The following is a 21629-nucleotide window of genomic DNA, read 5'->3' on the forward strand; positions in this document are numbered from 1 at the left end:
AAAGCCCGGATCGGGAACCAGGTCCTAAAGCCCGCCGGAGGCAGGGGGAAGACTCAGGGGACTCAGCGTCAGAAGAGTCTAGAAAGGGCGAGACCCCAGCTGACAGGCGGACCCAGAGGCGGAAAGAGCAGAGGAAGAGGTGGAGCAAGGCTAGGGTCTTAAACTGGTGTCTGGGGGGAGGAGACTCAGACGGAGCTTCAGCGGTCTAGAGTTTCAGACGTAGAGCTGCACGCTGCGGCTGTAAAACGAAAATGAACTTCAATAAAGACTTTTGTATATAACAACGGACTGGCGTTGGTCCTTTGTGAGCTGGGATCTTGGGCAGCTCTGACAGGTGTCATCTGCAAATTTGATCAGGATGCCCTTGAGTCCATCATCCAAGTCGTTGATAAAGATGTTGAATAAGACTGGGCCCAAGACAGAACCCTGTGGCACCCCACTAGTCACTCTTCTGCTGCCTGGTGTCCCTCTAGGGACAAACTTGGGGCCCCTAGAAGCACTTGCTTGGGTTTGGCCATGCTTCCACTTTATACTCCCTCACTTAGCCTTGATCACTGCGTTTCTCTGCATAGCAAATCAACTTCTCTTAGTCTCCCTGCCCCCAACTCTTATTTTGTATTGTACATTTTAAGTCAGGGATGGGGAAACCTGGGGTGCTTCAGATGTTGCTGGACCAGACCACCCATCACCTCTGGCTACTTGCCAGGCTGGCTGGGATGGATGGGAGCTGGAGGACCACACGTTCCCCACCCCTGTTCCGTTTTCAAACTGGAATGGAGGAGGTATGGTATTCTTTTTTAAAAAATAAAATAAAAAATAGTAATACCCACAAATAAAAATCAAATCAAATTAAAGACTCTCCTGTGAACTTGCCCAGCTTTGGGAGTGACAACCAAGACAGGAACAGGAGCGGGGGTGGGAGGGATGGGGGGAAGGATCCATGTTTCTCCCTTGGGCACCCCCAAGCCAGGTGCACAAAGAACAGCCTGCAGGGTGAGCCAGGCCAAGGCAATTTCCAGCTACAAAGGGGCCCGTTTATGTGAAGCCCGACATTGCCGCTGGCTGTGCTGCTTGGCGCTTGCCTCACGGGAGTTTGGGGACGCACAAGCTCTGTCAGAGCTGCACCTTGAAAGGTTCCAATTGATCTCACAGGCTGACACAGACTCCCTTTGGTCCTCGCTGCCTTCCCCTGACAAGCAGGCGAGAGGCAGTCAAGAGGGGAAGCACTCCACAGCCCCCCAAAACTCACAGGGAGGGATGGGAAATGAAAAAAGCCCCTATTATTCTTCAAAAGAAAGAAGGTTGGCTGACTCTCCCACAGCAAACATGCTTCGGACAGCCAGTGTGGTGTAGTGGTTAAGAGCGGTAGACTCGTAATCTGGGGAACCGGGTTCGCGTCTCCGCTCCTCCACATGCAGCTGCTGGGTGACCTTGGGCCAGTCACACTTCTCTGAAGTCTCTCAGCCCCACTCACCTCACAGAGTGTTTGTTGTGGGGGAGGAAGGGAAAGGAGAATGTTAGCCGCTTTGAGACTCCTGAAGGGGAGTGAAAGGCGGGATATCAAATCCAAACTCTTCTTTTTCTTCAAGAGGTGAACTTCCCCTCCAGGGCCGGCCCTCCCATAAGGCAATGAGGCAGCCGCCTCAGGTGGCAGTTGCTGAGGGGTTAGGCATGCTGTGTGTGCCACATGCCCCCAGGTGCTGGGGAGGTCACTGTCCTATTGATAGTGTTGAAGTAAGACTCAGCTGCTATTCCTTATACATGGAAGGGGGCAGGGGGGCACCACCTTGGCCTTCACCTCGGACTTGGACCAGCCCTGTTTCCCCCAAATCCCCAGCACTGGGACATGCAGGCTCAATGTGGGAAACTGGTCCCTGGCAAGAGGCATTGTCCCTCCTCCCCATCCCCATCCACAATGGCTGGGCCAACCAGCATCCTGGGAGGGTCTAGAGCTCAGGTAGCAAGTTCAATGGCTGGCAGCTCCAGTTAAGGGAGAATTAGTCTGTCAAAGATAGGAAGTGCCCACAGCAGCCAAGAGGAAAAAATGTGGGCTTGATGTAACCTAGCATAAGGCATCTTGTTCTCTTCCTATTGTATTATTTCCCTGCACAGGAGTGAATGAAAACCATGCATTTACTGGGAAAATAAAAGGGTACATCCAGGAGCACTATTGGTGGAGCGGGGTATTAAACTCCACGCCCTCCTTTCCTCAATGAGAAACAGGCCTGCTCATATCTGCATCGCCCCTAAACTCTGTGCAGACTCCCCCCACAAGGGTACCCTCCAGACCAGGGCTGGTTGAACTGCAGGGCTGATCATCCCTGAACACTGGCTGTGTTGGCAGGGGCTGATGGGAGTTGTAGTCCAACAGTGTTATTGGGCACCACATTGACCGCTCCTGCTCCTGATGTTATTAGACCACAACTCTCATCGTCCCTGACCATTGCCCATAATGGCGGAGCCTGACGGGACTTAATTCTAAAATATCTGGAGGGCATCAGCTTGCAGAAGGCTGAACTAACAGCATAACAGAATACAGTGGTACCTCGGGTTACATACACTTCAGGTTACATACGCTTCAGGTTACAGATTCCACTAACTCAGAAATAGTGCTTCAAGTTAAGAACTTTGCCTCAGGATGAGAACAGAAATTGTGCTCCAGCGGCGCAGCAGCAGCAGGAGGCCCCATTAGCTAAAGTGGTGCTTCAGGTTAAGAACAGTTTCAGGTTAAGAATGGACCTCCGGAACGAATTAAGTATTTAACCCAAGGTACCACTGTACAGTGGAACCTCGGTTCTCGAATGTCTCTGTTGACGAACAATTCGGAACCTGAACGTCAAAAATCTGGAAGTAATTGCTTCCATTTTCAAATGCACCTTGGAAGTCGAATGGCTTCCGAGGCGCGTTTCTCCACTTTGTCAATGGGTTTTGCTGACCGCCCTTTGATCTTCAGTTTTCTAACATTTCGGAAGTTGAACAATCTTCCGGAGTGGATTACGTTTGAAAACCGAGGTTCCACTGCATCAGGAAACTGGCTTGTCATTATGATTGAAGGACTGCAGGAATGCTGCCCGGGGTACTATCCCAAGTAGGGGTGACGTAGTCCATGGTATGGAGAGTACCATTAGGTAACATGAATGGGCTTCGCTCAAGTACACCAATGGAGTAAGGACCAACCCAGCTCTCTTGTCCCTGGTGAGCTCAGCCACTGAGAATCAAGCCACCTACCATTGCCCTATCATCACCCTGGGTTATTTTTTATTGGTCACATTAGCATGTGACTGAATGTTGGGAACTTGTGGCACAGCGCATGACACTGAGGAAGCCGGTCTCTCTCCCTTTGGAACTGCTTCTGGCTGCTTCTCCATGCCGGTGCTCCTCTCCACCCCAGCCCTCCCTGTGTACAAACCTGCTCTGCTGGCTGGAGGATTTGTTCTTGGAGCCCTCCTCCACCAGGGGGATGACCATCTTCTCAGCCACGTCTGTCAGAACTTGGAAAGTGGGCTCCACGATGAAATCAATGAAGCCTGTGGAAAGGAAGAGGCCTTAACAACAGGGCTGTGGACTCCTCCGCTCCCCCAGGCACCGTGGGGCACCACAGAGAGGGAGGATATCTAGTGGGCAAGAATGACAGCAGGATGAAATAAGGTGGCAGATGGAGCAGGACAGGTGGTGAGCCCCACTAGGGAAGGAGATGCTGGTCATGAGGGCCTCACCAAAGAATACAGCCTGGTATTGTGCAACTCACCAATCTGGGACTGAGCCACCAGCGTGGATGTACGGTCACACAAAGGGGAGAAAGGCAAACCAAGCTCAGCCTCTTTGTCACCCTAGAGAAAGCAAAAGCAGCATCAGAACCAACCCTAAGAGCAAGACATCTGAGCCAAGCAGACGGATCCTGGGGCAGCAAGAACGGCTACTATTGTGCTGTGAAGCACAGACTACTATCACTCTTCAGGGGAAATGCTGCAATTGCTGTGAAATCCTGAGAATCTTTGGTTTGGTTTGGTGTGTTTAAAACCAAACACACATGTTCCCATGGCTACAGACTGGCAGCATAGGGAGAAGAAATGAAAACAAACAGGCCACCTGATAAGATACATTGCCTGGTGATCTTGCAACAGTCAGGGGGGTTATGGTTCTTCCTTCAACACAGCTCTTAGTCTCTGCTCAGGAATCCTAGCCCTTCTACCTCTGTATATTTCAGCAACTTTCTCTAAGGGATGCCTCCTACAAAATATTTCACATTTCCAATTCAAAACTAGATCCCAGTTTCAGAACTGCACTCAATACTGAAAGGAACACACAAGCATATTTTCATGGATTTGCCTTTCAGCATACTCACAGTGGAAGGAAGGTGGGGGACATTCCTTTCTTGCTTGCAAATAATTTGAAGGCAAGAATGTAAAATTACATGCATGAAGCCCTTACTACGCTATGTCTTGTGTGTCTGTTTTGTAGTGGAGTCACCTGTATGCAAGCATAATAATCCCAGAGGAAACAGGCCTCTGGGTCACAGAGCTCACAGGATATACCTGTCGGAAGAATTCTTCCATGAGGGCCTTGGTCCATCGGGAGTGCACCGTCCACTGTTTGGTGGGGTGGCTGATGTCGGCTGCATGCAGCAACAAGGAGAGTGCCTTTGACTTGTCAATTCTGGAAAAGTATTATCATGGAAATAATGAGGACAGAGTAGGATCTTACCTCTGGCATACCCCACCTTCACCCTACAGGGTAAGGCAGCCACAAACCCACTTGCCAACTCACCACAGACAAGTGATCTTAGCCCTCTGGCCAAGCAGGTCACATAGCACCACACAGATCCCTATTGTCAAAATCTCATTTCCACTGCAGTTTTCAAGCTGGCAAGAAAAAGGGAGAGTCCCTTCCAAGCCACTGGGAAACTTGGGGAAAAGTTCTGCTGTTTCTCATTTTTCTCCTGCCCTTTTCTCAAGCCCTCTGTGCATGTCAGAAATGGCAACCAAACATAATGGCTGACTGGTAAGCCAAGTCTATATTTATGGGCCTCTGTGCTTCAGTACAACCAGAACTCCTGAAAATAAGTCATGACATTATAGATAAGTTGGTGGCTCAATTAGTAGAGAATGAGACTCTTAATCTCAGTCATGGGTTCGAGCCCCATATTGGGCAAAATATTCCTGCATTACTTGAGGTTGGAACCTCAATTCTACGAGTCCATGACTCAAAACATAATGGGCTAAATAAATTGCTTCTCCTCCACCTCTCTCACACTGGTTCTGTCCTGCTGCTCTTCTGTCTTTCTTTGGTCTATTCTTAGAAAAACAGAGTCCTTCTGCTGGTACCATTCCCACAAAACCTGCTCCTTTTGAAAAGCCCCAAGACTCCTTTTTCTTTCCATAGCTCCTTTAGTGAAATGTCATTAATAGAGGACAGGTTCCCCAGCATAACTAGAGCTAGGCTAAAATAAGCCCCTCTCCCTTTGGGCTTCAGACCTTGCTTCAAAGCATTGCCCTTGCTCTGAACTGTTACATCAGCACATGGCCAGCTCTGGTTGTCTAGCCAGATTTGTGATGTCATCACATTCACTGGAACGCTGCTAGCTGGACATCCCCGGCCTTACCAAGTCACTGTTACTCTGCAAGGCTGGAAAAAATTAGGACTCAGGTCCCACTGTCCCTATCACCCCTCCCTTGGGCACCTCCATCCATGCCATATGGTCAGTGCCCCTGCCTCCCCCGCAGTCCCCTTCTTCTGCCACTTACCGCTCAAGCTGCTGCAGGGAGGTTTTCATGGACTTTACTTGCTGGAAGTGACAGGACATGTCCGTAGCCAGAACCATTTCAATCACAAGTGACCGGAGTTCCCTGCACCACACAAAACAGAAGGAAAGAGATATTCACACAGACTTTTCCCGTGTGTTTCATAAAATCATAGAGTTGGAAGGGGCCTTGTAGGCTGTATAGTTCATTATTCTTCTCTCCCCAGATGTTGGACTACAACTCCTCTCATCCACAGACAGCTAAATCAGCTGTGGATATGGGAGTTGTAGTCGTAAAAACATATTGGGACTCAAGGTTGAAGAATGCAAGAACACTGGTCTAGTCCAATGCCCTGCACAATGCAGGAAATCCAGAGCAAGAGCATCCCCAACAGAAGGCTGTCCAAATTCTCTGCTTCAAGCTCACCAGTCTCTGGGTAATTGGTTCCATTACTGAACTGCTCTTACCATCAAGAGTTTTCTCATTTTTGCACGAGCAAAAATCTACCCTCCTGTAACTTGAGCCCATTGGATCTAGCTCTGCCCTTGGGGCAGAAGGGCACATGTATTTTCTGTGTGACAGCTCTACCACCTGTACCATTATCTCCTCTTCTTCTTTAGTTTAACTATGGAACTTGCCCTCACAGGAGGCCACGATGGCCACCAACCTGGATGGCTTTAAAAGAGGATTAGACACATTCCTGAGCTACAAGACTATCAACGGGGCTATATTCTACCTCCACTGCCAGAGACAGTATATCTCTGAATACCAGTTGCTGTGAAAGGTGTGCCGAGTGCTGTTGTGCTCATGCTCAGCTTGCAGGCTTCCCACGGGCACCTGGGCGGCCACAGTGAGAACAGGATGCTGGACTGGATGGGCTCCTGGTCTGATCCAGCATGCTCATCACAGGTCCTTACACCCAGTGGAGCCCTGACATTTGGTGAGAAAAGAAAGGATCTATCCATTTGGTCATCTTGAATGGCCAGATTTGAGCAGATGATCTTTGATTCTGTTCCAAGATGTGTGTCAGGTAATAACACTGCTGCGATGTGCTTTCTAAATGACCTCTAATATTGGTGGTTATATCTTTTGCCCTGCATCCCAGGAGTCATGAGAAGCTCAAATGGCATTGAGTCACATAAATGCCTGTCTTCTGGCGGATATGTTCCCAAATATAATACATCTTCTCATTTACTCTTGCCTCCTGGAAGCCTTTGCAATGTTAAGCTTCCCAGCCTCCCAGCAAGGCCTTAGTAACTATAACACATTTATCAGAGTCTGTCAAACTCTATCCAATTTCATTCTTTTTCTGAAGATGAACGGATTCAATAGGTAATCATCATCGCAATTGTTTAGTCCTGTGCAGCTGCGTTTGAAGGAGAATTCTGTAAAACTCAAAAGCTTACTCCCACTATTTCTTAGATCATAGAATCATAGAATCATAGAATCATAGAGTTGGAAGAGACCACAAGGGCCATCGAGTCCAACCCCCTGCCAAGCAGGAAACACCATCAGAGCACTCCTGACATATGGTTGTCAAGCCTCTGCTTAAAGACCTCCAAAGTAGGAGACTCCACCACACTCCTTGGCAGCAAATTCCACTGTCGAACAGCTCTTACTGTCAGGAAGTTCTTCCTAATGTTTAGGTGGAATCTTCTTTCTTGTAGTTTGGATCCATTGCTCCGTGTCCGCTTCTCTGGAGCAGCAGAAAACAACCTTTCTCCCTCCTCTATGTGACATCCTTTTATATATTTGAACATGGCTATCATATCACCCCTTAACCTCCTCTTCTCCAGGCTAAACATGCCCAGCTCCCTTAGCCGTTCCTCATAAGGCATCGTTTCCAGGCCTTTGACCATTTTGGTTGCCCTCTTCTGGACACGTTCCAGTTTGTCAGTGTCCTTCTTGAATTGTGGTGCCCAGAACTGGACACAGTACTCCAGGTGTGGTCTGACCAGAGCAGAATACAGTGGCACTATTACTTCCCTTGATCTAGATGCTATACTCCTATTGATACAGCCCAGAATTGCATTGGCTTTTTTAGCTGCCGCGTCACACTGTTGGCTCATGTCAAGTTTGTGGTCAACCAAGACTCCTAGATCCTTTTCACATGTACTGCTCTCAAGCCAGGTGTCACCCATCTTGTATTTGTGCCTCTCATTTTTTTTGCCCAAGTGCAATACTTTACATTTCCCCCTGTTAAAGTTAATCTTGTTTGTTTTTGCCCAGTTCTCTAATCTGTCAAGGTCGTTTTGAAGTGTGATCCTGTCCTCTGGGGTGTTAGCCACCCCTCCCAGTTTGGTGTCATCTGCAAATTTGATCAGGATGCCCTTGAGTCCATCATCCAAGTCGTTGATAAAGATGTTGAATAAGACCGGGCCCAAGACAGAACCCTGTGGCACCCCACTAGTCACTCTTCTCCAGGATGAAGAGGAACCATTGATGAGCACCCTTTGGGTTCGGTCAGTCAGCCAGTTACAAATCCACTGAGTGGTAGCATAGTCAAGACCGCATTTTACCAGCTTCTTTACAAGAATATCATGGGGCACCTTGTCAAATGCCTTGCTGAAATCAAGGTAGGCTACATCCACTGCGTTCCCTTCATCTACCATTTCTTAGGACTGAACAAAAGATGTAATCACACTTCTTCCATGTATAGGCACATCCAGACCATCGTTACAAAGTGTCTGGCTACCCAGCATGCATAAGGGTGTCCTGTAAGTTCCAGGAGGAAGCCAATCATGATGGGTCCCCATCAGAAGTGTATGGAAGGGGGGCAGCTGTGTAGCTGGGTCTTTCCTATACCCCTCTTTTTTCTCCAAGTGGTGTGATCCATGCAAGTATAAAGCAACTGAACAATCTGCAAATAGGGAATTCTCACAGAAAGTGAAAGGGGTGAGGACTGGCCTGCAGGAAAACCAAGTGATGTATCATGAAACGTGAGCTGCCTATAGACCCTGTCAAGTTGACCTACAGAAATAACCCATGGGTTGCTTTTGAGTCTGGTCAGGGAGCAGGTCTGGATATGGGTAATGAAAAGGGTTTGGAAACTGTCTTGGGCCAGGAAAGGGTTCCAAACCCAGGGTGCTGCCTAGCAAGGTGATGCTCTGGTCTGCTATGGTCCACGGGGTCACCAAGAGTTAGACACGACTAAATGACTAAACAACAACAAGGAAGGTGATGTGGGTTGAAATCAGGGAGACAAGGAGGCAAGCATGAAAAGACATTTGGAAGAAGGGATCTGGAGAAGCTCAGGCCCTTCTCACCTGCACCAGCTGACTCCAGCTAAAAGTCTCATCATAAATTCCAAGCCTCTGAGTCTATGTGTGCATGAAATGAACAAATGAGGTTCTCTGTACTTTGACTCCAGAGTAGCTGGTTTTTCCTACATTGCAAGTGCTTTCTTTTTATGTAGTGAGTTGGCAGTCTGGGTATATTTCCAGGTGAAGGCAGGGGAGAGCCACAGCCTTCATCAACCCATGCAACAAATCCATTTATATACTATTTATAGCATACGGATTTCCTGGAAATGCCATTGTTTTCAATCCAGTGGTAAAGTCCAGAAACAAATTCACCACTTCACTTGCTGCTTCTGTGAATTAAGCCTAATATTCTGACCCTTGCTTCATGTATTGATGCACAAGTCATGAGTTCCTGTTTTCTTGGTCCTTACAGTATTGCTGTCATCACCCTCAACCGCCGGGGTGAGGAACCTATGCCCCTCCAGATGCTGCCAAACTACAACTCCCATCATCCCTGTCCACTGGCAATCAATGCTGGCTGCAGCCAATCAGAGTTTGACTCCAACATCTAAAGGGTCACAAGTTCTCTGTCCATGATCAATAGGTAAAAGAGACATGGAGACCAAAAGTGGGTCCAGTGAATGAACTGGGAGCAGCTGGTGATATAGAGCACAGGTGTGGGGAACCTTGGCCCTCCTGGTGTTGTTCAACCACAACTCCCATCAGCCTCAGCAAACATGGCCAATGGCCAGAGATGACAGAGATGTAGTTCAGCAACATTTGGAAGGCCAAAGGTTATCCATACCTGCTGTGGTGTATTCAAAGCCTACTGGATGTGTGGACCTGAAATGAGACCATCAGGAGCTCAACAGAAACACGTATGAGCTTAAATAAAACAAAGTATTTAAAACTGGAATGCTAAACCCACCCAACTTAGTAGGACATTTTCTGAGTAAGTAAACATTGCACAATGAGAGGGCACTGTGTCCACAAGCCTATCCACTTTAGCTGACAGCAGTGGTTGCAAACCATTGGCTTGACTCTCCCACAATGTCTGCCCCCTCCAGGAGAGTCCCCCCCATTCCCCCCATTCAAAGACAACATCTTCCTCAGCAAGAGTGAGTCCTATCCAGCAGGCAGGAGGAGGACGAGGTCTCACACGAATTCGTCCTTGGTCAGGTTGACGAGGATGTTCATCTCATCCTCCTGCATCATGCGGAAGACAGCACTGATGTGGTGGTTCTCAAGCACCGAGCGGTCATTGTACAAAATGGCCGTGTCTGACCTGAGGAAGGGAAGAACAACAGTACAGTTCAGAGGCAGCTTTAGCAATGCCAATTCCAGTCTTGTTTCACAGGGATTGGGGTAGACATTCGAACTCTTCTGATTTTCACCCATGCACCCACGTGAATATCAGGTGCCATAGTCCAACACTCTAAGCATTGAACAGAGGGTATAGTTTGACCTGCACAGACTTGGCTGAAGTGGTGGTTGGAGCCCATTGAAGCTGGTAAGGTGGACGCCCAACGGTAAGTGAAGCCAGAACCAATGACAGGCAGAGCCACCATATTCAAGTTTGCCCCCATCTCATTTGAACCCTACTGAGTTCAATAATGGCAACTGGCACCCAATTAGCTTCTGGGCCCAGTCCAATTGCTGGTTTCAATCTACAAAGCCCTAAATGCCTCAGGACCAAAATATCTCAAGGACTGCCTCTCCCCATATGATCATACACCGAGGCCCTTCTTCATGTGCCTCCTCTAAGACAGGTCCAGAGGGTGGCAACACAAGAATGGGCCTTTTCTGCAGTGACCCTCCATTTATGGAATGCTCTCCCCAGGGAGGCCCGTCTGGGGCCTTTGCTACATATCTTCAGGTGCCAGTCAAAAACATTCCCCTTCTCTCAGGCCTTTGGCTAATTAAACCATCATGGCCTTTTAAACTGCAGAGGGGGGTTGTTTTTGTTTGTTACTATGCTAGGTCAGGGACTGGAACATGCTCTACCACTCTGCCATCAAAAGACTCTCTTTCACTTTTTTATAATAGCTGCCCATTGTACCAATAAGCTAGCTCTCTCTCTCTCTCTCTCTCTCTCTCTCTCTCTCTCTCACACACACACACACACACACACACACACACACAAAACAGATCCATATTGCTCACTTGGTTTGGATGTGGAAGCTGTTAGTGGTCCCTGTGTGCTCATAGTCATGGATTGCTGCCGCAAAGACAATGGCCAGGACCTCAATCTCTGTCAGGCAGTGCTGCAAAGGGGGACAGAAACAGGAGATGCCATCGGAACCTGTGAGGAGCCCTCCCTTGCCCAGCAGCAGAGACAGAGGAGGAAAAATACTATTTGCACCAGAGTATTCACCAGGATGGATTCCCTCTAGCCTCGTATCTCTTTGCCTGGTTGGATATTCTCCTGTGTGGGTGAACAAGTCCATAGTCATGGATCACCCTCAGAATAGCATAGTGCTTTGGTGGCTTCCTAATGGCCAGGGTCGGGGACCCCTTTCCATCCCAATGGCCGTGTTTCCTTATGGGCAGCCTTCCTGTAGGCTTATGTCAGTGATGGGCAGAGCCAGAGGCAAACGTAGGAGCAGCAACAAACATAACTTTCACTGTTGTACAGTAGTTAATATCTGCACACACCCCTTTGGGCATCCTTCAGGTTGCATATAGTTTCCTCAGGTTTCCTAGGTCTCCGGTTTCCCACCCCTGCTAAATTACTGATTTGCTGTATTACAAACTTCTGTGGACCAGAGCCCATTTCATCAGATGCATGAAGCCATCTGATGGGGAGCCTGTGACCTCCATAGAGAAATAGGAAATTGCTTCACATCCAGGCATCCCATTGGTCCCTCTAGCTCAGTACTGTCTATCCTGACTGGCAGCGGCTCTCTAGGATTTTCGATGGGGAATCTCTTCCGACCTTACCTGGAGATGCTGGGGACGGAACCTGGGACTGCCACCTGCTGTACCACCCAGCTATGGCCAGGCACTGCTGCACTACAACCCCACTCATACTTGGACAACCACAGACCACGCTGACTGGGGCTGATGGGACTTGGAGTCCAATCGGATCTGGGGTGTCACAGGTTCTTCATTCACCTGATGACGTGGGCTCTGATCCATGAGATCACAATACATTTGTTCGTTATTATGATGCCACTAGACTCTATTGTTGTTTCATTGCCAAGAAACCAACCAGCTACCCCTCTGGAATCTATTGCAGTGCTGATGCAGTAAGAGGCAGAAGCCGTCTGAACACCCAGCACAAGGTAGAGAAATCTGGAAGAAGAGTAGGAACTATGGCTTCTTTTCGACTGACAGAGGTGCTTTCAGCACCTGAAGATAAAGCAAAAAAATCGCCATTGCAATAACTGCAAGTTTTACGGGTTGGATTTCTGCCTGTTGCATGGCTATTAAAGGTATAGAGTCTCTATTAGAAATAAAACACAGCAACAAACAAGGAAAGAGATGGTGAGGAGAGAAGGGTCTGGCTTAGTGAACCATTGCCTTCAGAAATAAACCTCTTTTCCAGCTCCTGCCATTATGTTAAACCAAAGGAGGCCACTAGGAGGCGCTATGTTATTGATGTCAATGCTCATTGCTATTTTCCTAGAAAAAGGGGTGCAGGAATGTCTCCCTTGTTCTCTTATCATGGCACCCACCTGAGAGGTGCTGGAACTGAGTTCTGGTGAGTTCCCACTGAAATAAAAGCCCTGTCAATGCTTCATATATAGATTTTCTAGAGATGGACTGTAAAAGAGGACTTGGGGCCATTAATAATGTGATGTACCCTTCATTTCTGCGACTGCATTACTGGGGTGGACTTGGCCAAGATGAGAAACACACTTTCTAAGAGCATTAATAACCCATGATTCCCAGTTTGCCTACACCTAGAAGAGCTTTCCAAGATGGCACCATAGACACTTCTCAGTTAGAGAACCAGCAGGCAGAATATCCACATGGTGCCCTCACCACCATGCCCGTGCGAAGCAGGAAGCAGTGCACAGTCTGGGTGACGTCAGCAGCGTGTATCTGGTTGTGATACGGGTTCTTGTATTTCCCGTAACCAGCCTCCAGCGCATCAAGGAAGGTCATGAGGTACACTGTGGGGATCTAGAGATAAAGGAAAAGGTTAACAATGTAGCTCCAGGAAAGCTTTGGGGATAGGAGTAGTCAGTGCTTTTTTTCTAGAAAAATTGTTTAGGAGTACTCTCATTTTCCTACTCATATTGAAATACTGCCCGTCAATGAGGCCAAACATAGATTCACAAAATGTTTAGGGATATGCATACCCCCTGGGGGGGGGGGAGCACTCGAAGTAGTCAAGGATATAGGATGCTGTCTCATACCTAGGTAGTCCATCTAACTCCGTATGGTAAAAGGTAAAGGACCCCTGGATGGTTAAGTCCAGTCAAAGGCGACTAAGGGGTTACGATGCTCATCTCGCTTTCAGGCCAAGGGAGCTGGCGTTTGTCCACAGACAGCTTTCCGGGTCATGTGGCCAGCAGGACTAAACCGCTTCTGGTGTGACAAGACGCCGTGACGAGTGCCAGAGCGCATGGAAACACTGTTTACCTTCCCACTAATAGTGGTAGCTATTTATCTACTTGCACTAGTGTGCTTTCGAACTGCTAGGTTGGCAGGAGCTGGGACAGAGCAACAGGAGCTCACCGACTGGCAAGCCAAAGAGGCTCAGTGGTTTAGACGACAGCACCACCCACTCCCACTGACTGCCTAGCTCCCACAGGGTCTCTAGCACGGCTCTTTCCCAGTACCTAGATGTGCCAGGGATTGAACCTGGGATCTTTTGTATGCCGTGTGGGACCCATCCTTACAAAAAAAGTCACAGGCTGACATCTATGCTCTGATGCAGAACCCTCCAGTCTTCACTTAAGATTCCAGCGCGCGTGCACACACACACACACACACACACTGGCAAAGAGACAGTTTAAAAGTGGAAGATCGCAGGGCGGTCATATTCCTTGTCCAGAATGCATGTGAGTCCTCCACCTGCACTATCCCATCACTAACCTCTTGAAAAACAGAATGTGTCTGAAATAAGCAATGACCCTTATGCCCTACGGCAGCATGAACTTCAAGGGCATCTGCTCTGTCCTAAGGGGCTGGGGCGTTCCAGAATGAGGAATGACCTGTTCTTAAAAAGGTGCCCCCTTAACAAAAAGACCACTTCCTTCAAATACAGAACATCCCAGGCTTGGAAGAAGCTTTCCTTTTTGGGCTCTGGAGCTCAGGGTAGCTGCTTGTTTGGTGCCCTGGAGTCTTTATTTTGTAGGAAGAGGAATGGAATAGCCCTTTAATAAATCATCATAATAACAACACTGTGATTATACACATGCCATTTCTTACCTTGAAGCGGCTGTTGAGGTTGTGGCGAGTGAGCAGTTCAAAGACAATCGTGCGCAAGGCGTGGTCCTCGCTCACCTTATTCAGCGCAAAGACGTCAAAAAACCAAAGGTCAAGAGTCTACACAAGAAAAGCCAAAAAAGAAACGTAAAAAAGGAGGACTATGTCCTGAGCACAGTGCACTTAACTGGTACAGGATGGAGAAAGAATGAGCATCAGAAGAAAGGAAACCTTCCATCTCTCAACTTTGGAGCATGTTGAACAAAAAGTATTGCCACAAAGAGTTCCTTTAAGCCTGTGCAAAGAGCATTTTGCTTTTGCAGTGATGAGCTGTAGCTGGTCCCCTACACATCCAACAAAATTATAGGCCATTAATTCCTGATAAAAAACCACCGCTTTCAGCTCCAGTGTCTCTCTTTTAAAAAGTTATGGCAAAACAAAGGAGGAAAGCTAGGAAAGTTTCCTTGACTCATGCAACTTGATCACAGAAAATGGGTCAGGGTATAAACAGCCAGTGCCTTTTTTGGGACAGTATCCATTGGAACAGAGTACCATCAGGACTCCTTCTTTTTGCTGTTCATGGCAGCCATTTTGTGCTGGGACCCACAGCATGAACACCAGCCTTCTAATTTTTTGCCCCCCAGAAAGCACAGTGAATAACTCCCAGCTTGAGAGGTTGGGGCAGGTGCAGAAGCATCACGTCAAGGAAGGAAGCAAACGAAGTTAAGGCTGCAATCCTACACACACCTACCTGGGAGTGAGCCCTCTTAAACTCAGTGGGCTTACTTCTGAGTAGACATGGGCAGGATTGGGCAGTAAGTCCAGCATCCCCCTACTAGAGCTGCATTACCTTTAGGCAGTTGATGACAGAGGGAGAATAGTTCGGCCCCACCGCCGTGTAAGTCCGACGGAACATCCTGCAGAGCAGATAACAGCAGGTCAGGCTCTCCATGGAACATCTGGACTGCATCCCCATAGAGACACCTCCCAAACCCCACTGCGTATCCAGATGTCTGAGTGCTGGATAAAATGCTGCATCCAAGACCCTCTCCTTACACACCAGGCCAGCAGACCTCAATCCTTCCAAACCCAGGAAATTCAAATGGGACTTGACTTTCAATCTTTGCACCTTATAGATCAGGTTGGGGAGCCCTTTTTTCAGCCTGGGGGCCAGGGCTAAAAGTGGGTGGGTCAATGGCTGTACGTGTTGCCTTTCTCTGTCCTCTTTGCAGGGAAAGAAGAGGCGTTCTCACAGCTCATGGACAGGCTCCAGCCAGGCAAAACAATTGAAGGGGGTGTGAAGCAGGGCTGGTGAAGAGTGTGGTCAAAGGAGAACTGGCGTTGCCTGTGGAGAGTTCCACTAGCCACACAGAGAAGACTGGAGGGATGCATTTGGTCCACAAGGCCTCATGTTCCCCACCCTGGTTATATGTTATCTTTGCCCTTCCTCTATCTATCTGGCTCTGCTGCCTTCCACCTCCTCCTCCTGCTTGCTCAACCCAGGTGGAATCTACACACATATATAAAAAACACTGTGAAAATGCCTTTTTAAAAAACGTTTTGAAAACTATACTGAATTTGTCATAACTCACCATTGCCATCTAGTGTCACATTTGTATATTGCATGAGACAACACACTTAAAACATTTTATTTACAGCTGTATAGCTGAGTCCCTGGTACTTCTTACTCCTTCCCTTTCCAAATGATAGCCAGGGCACCCTGATATAGTCACCAACAAGGTGCAGTTGTGGGGCAGGACCCACTCATTGGGCCAATGTACTAGACCAATGCATGAAGCAGATGGAGGACCGCCCCCATCTGGAGCAGCCCTGTTCCAGCGCACACACACACACACACACACACACACACACACACGGCACTCCGTCCAGACCTCTCAACAAAGATGCCAGCTTGAACAGCATGCACAATGCTGCGGAACTTGGGCTTCTCCTCGGATCGACGTCCCTTGGCGCGGGTCTGCTGCGTGAAGGTGGAGGCCAGCCAGTCCCGCACCTCAGAGGGAACTGCATCAGACTTGATCTCCTGGAGTTCATCTTCCGTGTCCAAGATCTGCCTGGAACAGGAAAAATGAGCGGTGAGGAGCAGTGAGCCTTTTAGTGAGAAAGGCACTGCAAAGAGAAGCAGAACTGCAGTTAAAACTGAGAGGGAGAATGAGGAAGAAGGAGAAAGGGAAGAGGAAGAGAAATAATCTGGAAATTGGCCAAATTCTGGCATATAAAATTCTGACTTTTGGAAAAGCTGTGATTACAAGATTCAGTTTCAGGGATGCTTCGCTGGCCAGTTCAACAGGCTGCACTTATTTCCTCCTAAGTTCTCTAAACTGAACAGCTTCCAACAGGCTGTAAAGGTCTGCTATTCCTTATGCAGAAACAAACTGAGGTAGGGAAGAGGATAAGATCAAATTCTCCTGAGCCTCCAGAGACACCCTGCAAATTAGAGATGCTTCATGCAGCCCAGGAGATTAGCTTGGGGGAGATGGTGAGTCCTGTGGCATAGGTGAAGTTTGGGCACAGGGAAAGGGTTTATAAATGAGTGGGGCCCAAGGATAGTGTGCTCTTTACAGTGGCAATCCCAGAGTCAGTACTAGAGGGGAGTTTGTACTGGGGTCTACAGGGAACTGCCTCCCCTCATCTGACTCAGGGTCAGGTCCCAACACTACTGAACTGTTTCCGACAGCATGCAAAACACCCACCTGAGCTTCTGAAACAGTCTCCCTAGACTTGCAGGCTCTGCACTTTAACCAGTGGCTAGCTCAGTGCTTATTTCTGGGTCCTCTCTGGAAAAGGGGTCAGGCAAGACACACGAGCCCCACAGCCTCACCTGGTCTCATCAATGTAGACAGCTTCCAGCAATGAAGCAGTATATTCCAAGTTCTTCTTCAGCTCCACCAGATTCACTTCTCCCGTCTCCAACTGTTTCACCATGTACCGCAGCCTGGAGGGGGAAATGGAAACACAGGGAAGGAGGAAATGAGTAACGGGGAAGCAGAACCTTGCAGGGCTCTCTGGGTCATCCATCAAAGGGCAGCCCACTCCCATCATTACCTTGTGAGGGACTGCTAGGGAGAAACGGAGCCAATGGAATTCACACCAGTGAAATCACTCAGTTGCTGTGATAATGTGGTAGCTGAATTGGGCAGATATGTGTCCAAACCCCATTCCACAAAAAAGAAACTGAAAAATGAATTATGGATCAAAAACAGCCCAATGAGGACTGAGCATGCTCAGTAGGCATGGAATGCTGAATGGCTATTAAGCAGGTGGGGAGAAGAACTCTAGCAGGAGAAGGGATGGAATGGAGTGACTGGAACCCTGAACAGAATAACGCCACACTGGACCACTCTGTTGCAGTGCCTCACTCATATACGCAACAGCCAGTTTCCTGGCTTCTCTCTGTTGGTTGTGCTTCGCCCTGATGCAAGATGGCTCTCCTGTGTTGAGAGCCTGACAATGCAGCTGAAAATGGCATGTTGAGCAATGCACTTTGGGCCATCTGCTCCCTTGATGGGGCACATCACTAGTTAATAACAAGCCATCAAGCTCAGCTGGGTGTGTGGTCCATAATGTTTCATTTCCGGTTAATCAGCCCTATTGTTCCGCTTGAAGGACATTAATGTAAAAACACTGAACACTTCAGGAGAACCAAATGAGTAGAGATCATTACAGCATGATTATCCTTTTAATGAAATGGTAAAAACCACACACACACACCCCATGTTGTTTCCTGTGGAGCAAAGCTACCTGTTAAGAAAAACACAGGCCTGCCACCAAAACTAGAAGTTCCATGCTGAGCTGAATCATAGAATTGTAGAGTTGGAAGGATCCCCAAGGATCATCTAATGCAGGGATGTCCAACTGGCTGGCCGTGATCAACAGGTCGATCCCCTTATGCTAGCGATCAGTCGTGAACTCATTTTCCTCTGTAGGGGAAAAAGAGCATCCAGCCCTGTCCCCTTGCTCTGCCCTTCATTCGCGCACGACCACAAAGACAGAAGAGGAAGTAACCGCTGCTGTGTTTAGTACCCGGTTAGCGTATTTAGTACTTGGGTCCCCCCTCCCTAAAAAAAGCTCAACAACTTTGGGTTCCCTGCTGCCCCAAACTAGTAGATCACTGCTAGTTTTTTCCCCCACAGCCTCTTGGGAGCCGGATGTCCCTGACATGCAGGAATCTCAGCTAAAGAAGAAGAAGAAGAAGAAGAGTTTGGATTTGATATCCCGCCTTTCACTCCCCTTCAGGAGTCTCAAAGCCAGGGGCGCCGACTTATAAAAAATATTGGGGGAGCCCATGAATAATAAATAATGAATAATAAATGAAAGCTCATGAATAATAAATAAGCTCATGAATATGCAAATAAAGTGGCACCGCCTCCTCGTGAGCGAATAGGGGAGAGCGTGCTGCGCCTATTAATCAGCTCCGAAGGAAATTGGGTGGAGCTTTTGCTCGGGAGGGAGGGCAGGAGGCATGCAGCCCGACCCTGTGCATTTTGGGCTGGGGGAGGGGTGGCGATGGCGCTCTGCTGGAGGGGCGCCCGAGATTATTGGGGGGGCAGAGCCCCCCCAAACGAATTTTTGAGGGGGCTCGGGCCCCCTCAGGCCCCATGGAGTCGGCGCCTATGCTCAAAGCGGCTAACATTCTCCTTTCCCTTCCTCCCCCACAACAAACACTCTGTGAGGTGAGTGGGGCTGAGAGACTTCAGAGAAGTGTGACTGGCCCAAGGTCACCCAGCAGCTGCATGTGGAGGAGCGGAGACATGAACCCGGTTTCCCAGATTACGTGACTACCGCTCTTAACCACTACACCACACTGGCTCTCTAAAGCATCCATGACAGGTGGCCATACAACCTCTGCTTAAAAACCTCCAACGAAGGAGAGCCTACAACTTCCTGAGGGAGATGGTTCCACTGTCAAACAGCTCTTACTGCCAGAATGTTCTTCCTGGTGTTTAGTCAGAATCTCCCTTCTTGTAACTTGAAGCCATTGATTCACATCCTATCCTCTGGAGCAGGAGAAAACAAGTTTACTCCATCTTCCATGTGACAACCCTTGAGATATTTTAAGATGGCTATCTTATCTTCTCCCAATCTCCTCTTTTCCAGGATAAACATACCCACCTCCTGCAACCACTCCTCATAAGTCTTGGTTTCCATACACTTGATTATCTTGGTTTCCCTCCTCTGCACACGTTCCAGCTTGTCAATATCCTTCTTAAATTGTGGCACCCTGGACACAGTTGTGGGTGGTCAGGTGTGGACTGACCAAGGCAGAATAGGATGGTACTATTACTTCCCTTGATCTGGACACTAGACCTCTGTTGATGCAACCTATAATTGAATTCTCTCCTTCCATAAGACACAGTTCTGTGGTCCCCCAACACCTAGAAGACTCCCACATTGGCTGTCTCTGCCATCCTGCACTTCTCTACCCATGGAAGCCAAGGATGTGATGTGGGAAAAATTGAAGCAACTTGTAGCGTGATGAGTTAGAACAAGAAAGGGATCTCAACAAGGCCTGCCATTTTTGATGCCAGTCCTAGGTTTCTCCAAACATGCCTTTCTGCCCTCAAAGAATAACTCTTTGCCACAACTGCCGAATGAGAAGTTGTTTCCCTTTTTCTGTGTTTCTTTTATTGCTATGTTTTCAGAGGTGATATAAGGCAACTGGCTAACCTCTTCTTTGTTTGACTGATTGCTGGAGGTTAATGTTCCAACAATGGGAGATAATGAGAGGAGATAGGTCTTCTGATAGCTAAGAATCTCTCTGGAGTGTTTGGGGAGTCACATAGAATCATAGAATCATAGAGTTGGAAGAGACCACAAGGGCCATCGAGTCCAACCCCCTGCCAAGCAGGAAACACCATCAGAGCACTCCTGACATATGGTTGTCAAGCCTCTACTTAAAGACCTCCAAAGTAGGAGACTCCACCACACTCCTTGGCAGCAAATTCCACTGTCGAACAGCTCTTACTGTCAGGAAGTTCTTCCTAATGTTTAGGTGGAATCTTCTTTCATGTAGTTTGGATCCATTGCTCCGTGTCCGCTTCTCTGGAGCAGCAGAAAACAACCTTTCTCCCTCCTCTATGTGACATCCTTTTATATATTTGAACATGGCTATCATATCACCCCTTAACCTCCTCTTCTCCAGGCCAAACATGCCCAGCTCCCTTAGCCGTTCCTCATAAGGCATCGTTTCCAGGCCTTTGACCATTTTGGTTGCCCTCCTCTGGACACGTTCCAGTTTGTCAGTGTCCTTCTTGAATTGTGGTGCCCAGAACTGGACACAGTACTCCAGGTGAGGTCTGACCAGAGCAGAATACAGTGGCACTATTACTTCCCTTGATCTAGATGCTATACTCCTATTGATGGATCCCAGAATTGCATTGGCTTTTTTAGCTGCCGCGTCACACTGTTGGCTCATGTCAAGTTTGTGGTCAACCAAGACTCCTAGATCCTTTTCACATGTACTGCTCTCAAGCCAGGTGTCCCCCATCTTGTATTTGTGCCTCTCATTTTCTTTGCCCAAGTGCAATACTTTACATTTCTCCCTGTTAAAATTCATCTATCAGGAGCTTGGAGCATGGAAGTACCGTAATTGGGGCAGGAAAACAAACATGCACAAAGAAGAGAGTGGAGTGTTTCCGACTGAAATTGTGGGAGCAAATGGGGGTGGCTTTAAAAATAGGTACTCTAGGTCTCCATTTAAAAAAAACACCTGTGCTTTAACTTTAGGAACACAGTGGGTTTCAGTTTAGTTCTATTGATGTAGGGATTCTATTCCCTTTTCTTTTATGGTTTTATGTTTTATTTTGTATTTAAATTGTTTTTAAACCTATTTCTTACAAGCCACCTAGAAAACTATGCTATAGGGCGGCATATAGCAGTCATAAATGAATATGGGGTTATATCAAATGTTAGTCCTGCTCAGAGTTGACCCCCTGCCAGGGCCGGCCCACCCATGAGGCAACGTGAGGTGACTGCCTCAAGTGGCAGGATCCACAGGGGCAGCAGATCCCGATGTAGCTCTTTCTTCCCCCCTTGTTCTTAGTATAGGTCTTCCCTGGTGGGGAGGTAGCCGCCATTTTGTAGTCAACCTCAGATGCCACACACCACTTCCTCCACAAATTGAGTCTATGAGAGCCAAAATTTTAAGCAACGTGGACTAAAGTCACTTCTGGGGCCCCTCCGGGATGAGGGTCCCTGAAGCTGAAGCTTCATTAGTTTCATGATAGATCCACCCCTGTGGGAAATT

At 48.1% G+C, this 21629-nt stretch overlaps 1 protein-coding gene across 7 annotated transcripts in view; it reads right to left on the minus strand.

The window, feature by feature from the left end:
- Positions 1-21629, minus strand: part of PDE1B (phosphodiesterase 1B) — a 128264-nt gene that overhangs the window by 4485 nt on the left and 102150 nt on the right. For all 7 annotated transcript variants that reach the window (XM_082208389.1, XM_082208386.1, XM_082208385.1 and 4 more), the window contains 11 exons: positions 17205-17318; positions 16255-16437; positions 15213-15279; positions 14366-14482; positions 12971-13111; positions 11147-11247; positions 10143-10268; positions 5745-5846; positions 4536-4656; positions 3749-3830; positions 3410-3527 (listed from right to left, as the gene is read on the minus strand). In XM_082208389.1, coding sequence (XP_082064515.1) covers positions 3410-3527; positions 3749-3830; positions 4536-4656; positions 5745-5846; positions 10143-10268; positions 11147-11247; positions 12971-13111; positions 14366-14482; positions 15213-15279; positions 16255-16437; positions 17205-17318 — 1272 coding nt within the window. The remainder of the gene's footprint in view (positions 1-3409; positions 3528-3748; positions 3831-4535; positions 4657-5744; positions 5847-10142; positions 10269-11146; positions 11248-12970; positions 13112-14365; positions 14483-15212; positions 15280-16254; positions 16438-17204; positions 17319-21629) is intronic.

Source organism: Podarcis vaucheri, assembly GCF_965113315.1.
Source record: "Podarcis vaucheri genome assembly, chromosome: 2".
NCBI lineage: Eukaryota > Metazoa > Chordata > Lepidosauria > Squamata > Lacertidae > Podarcis > Podarcis vaucheri.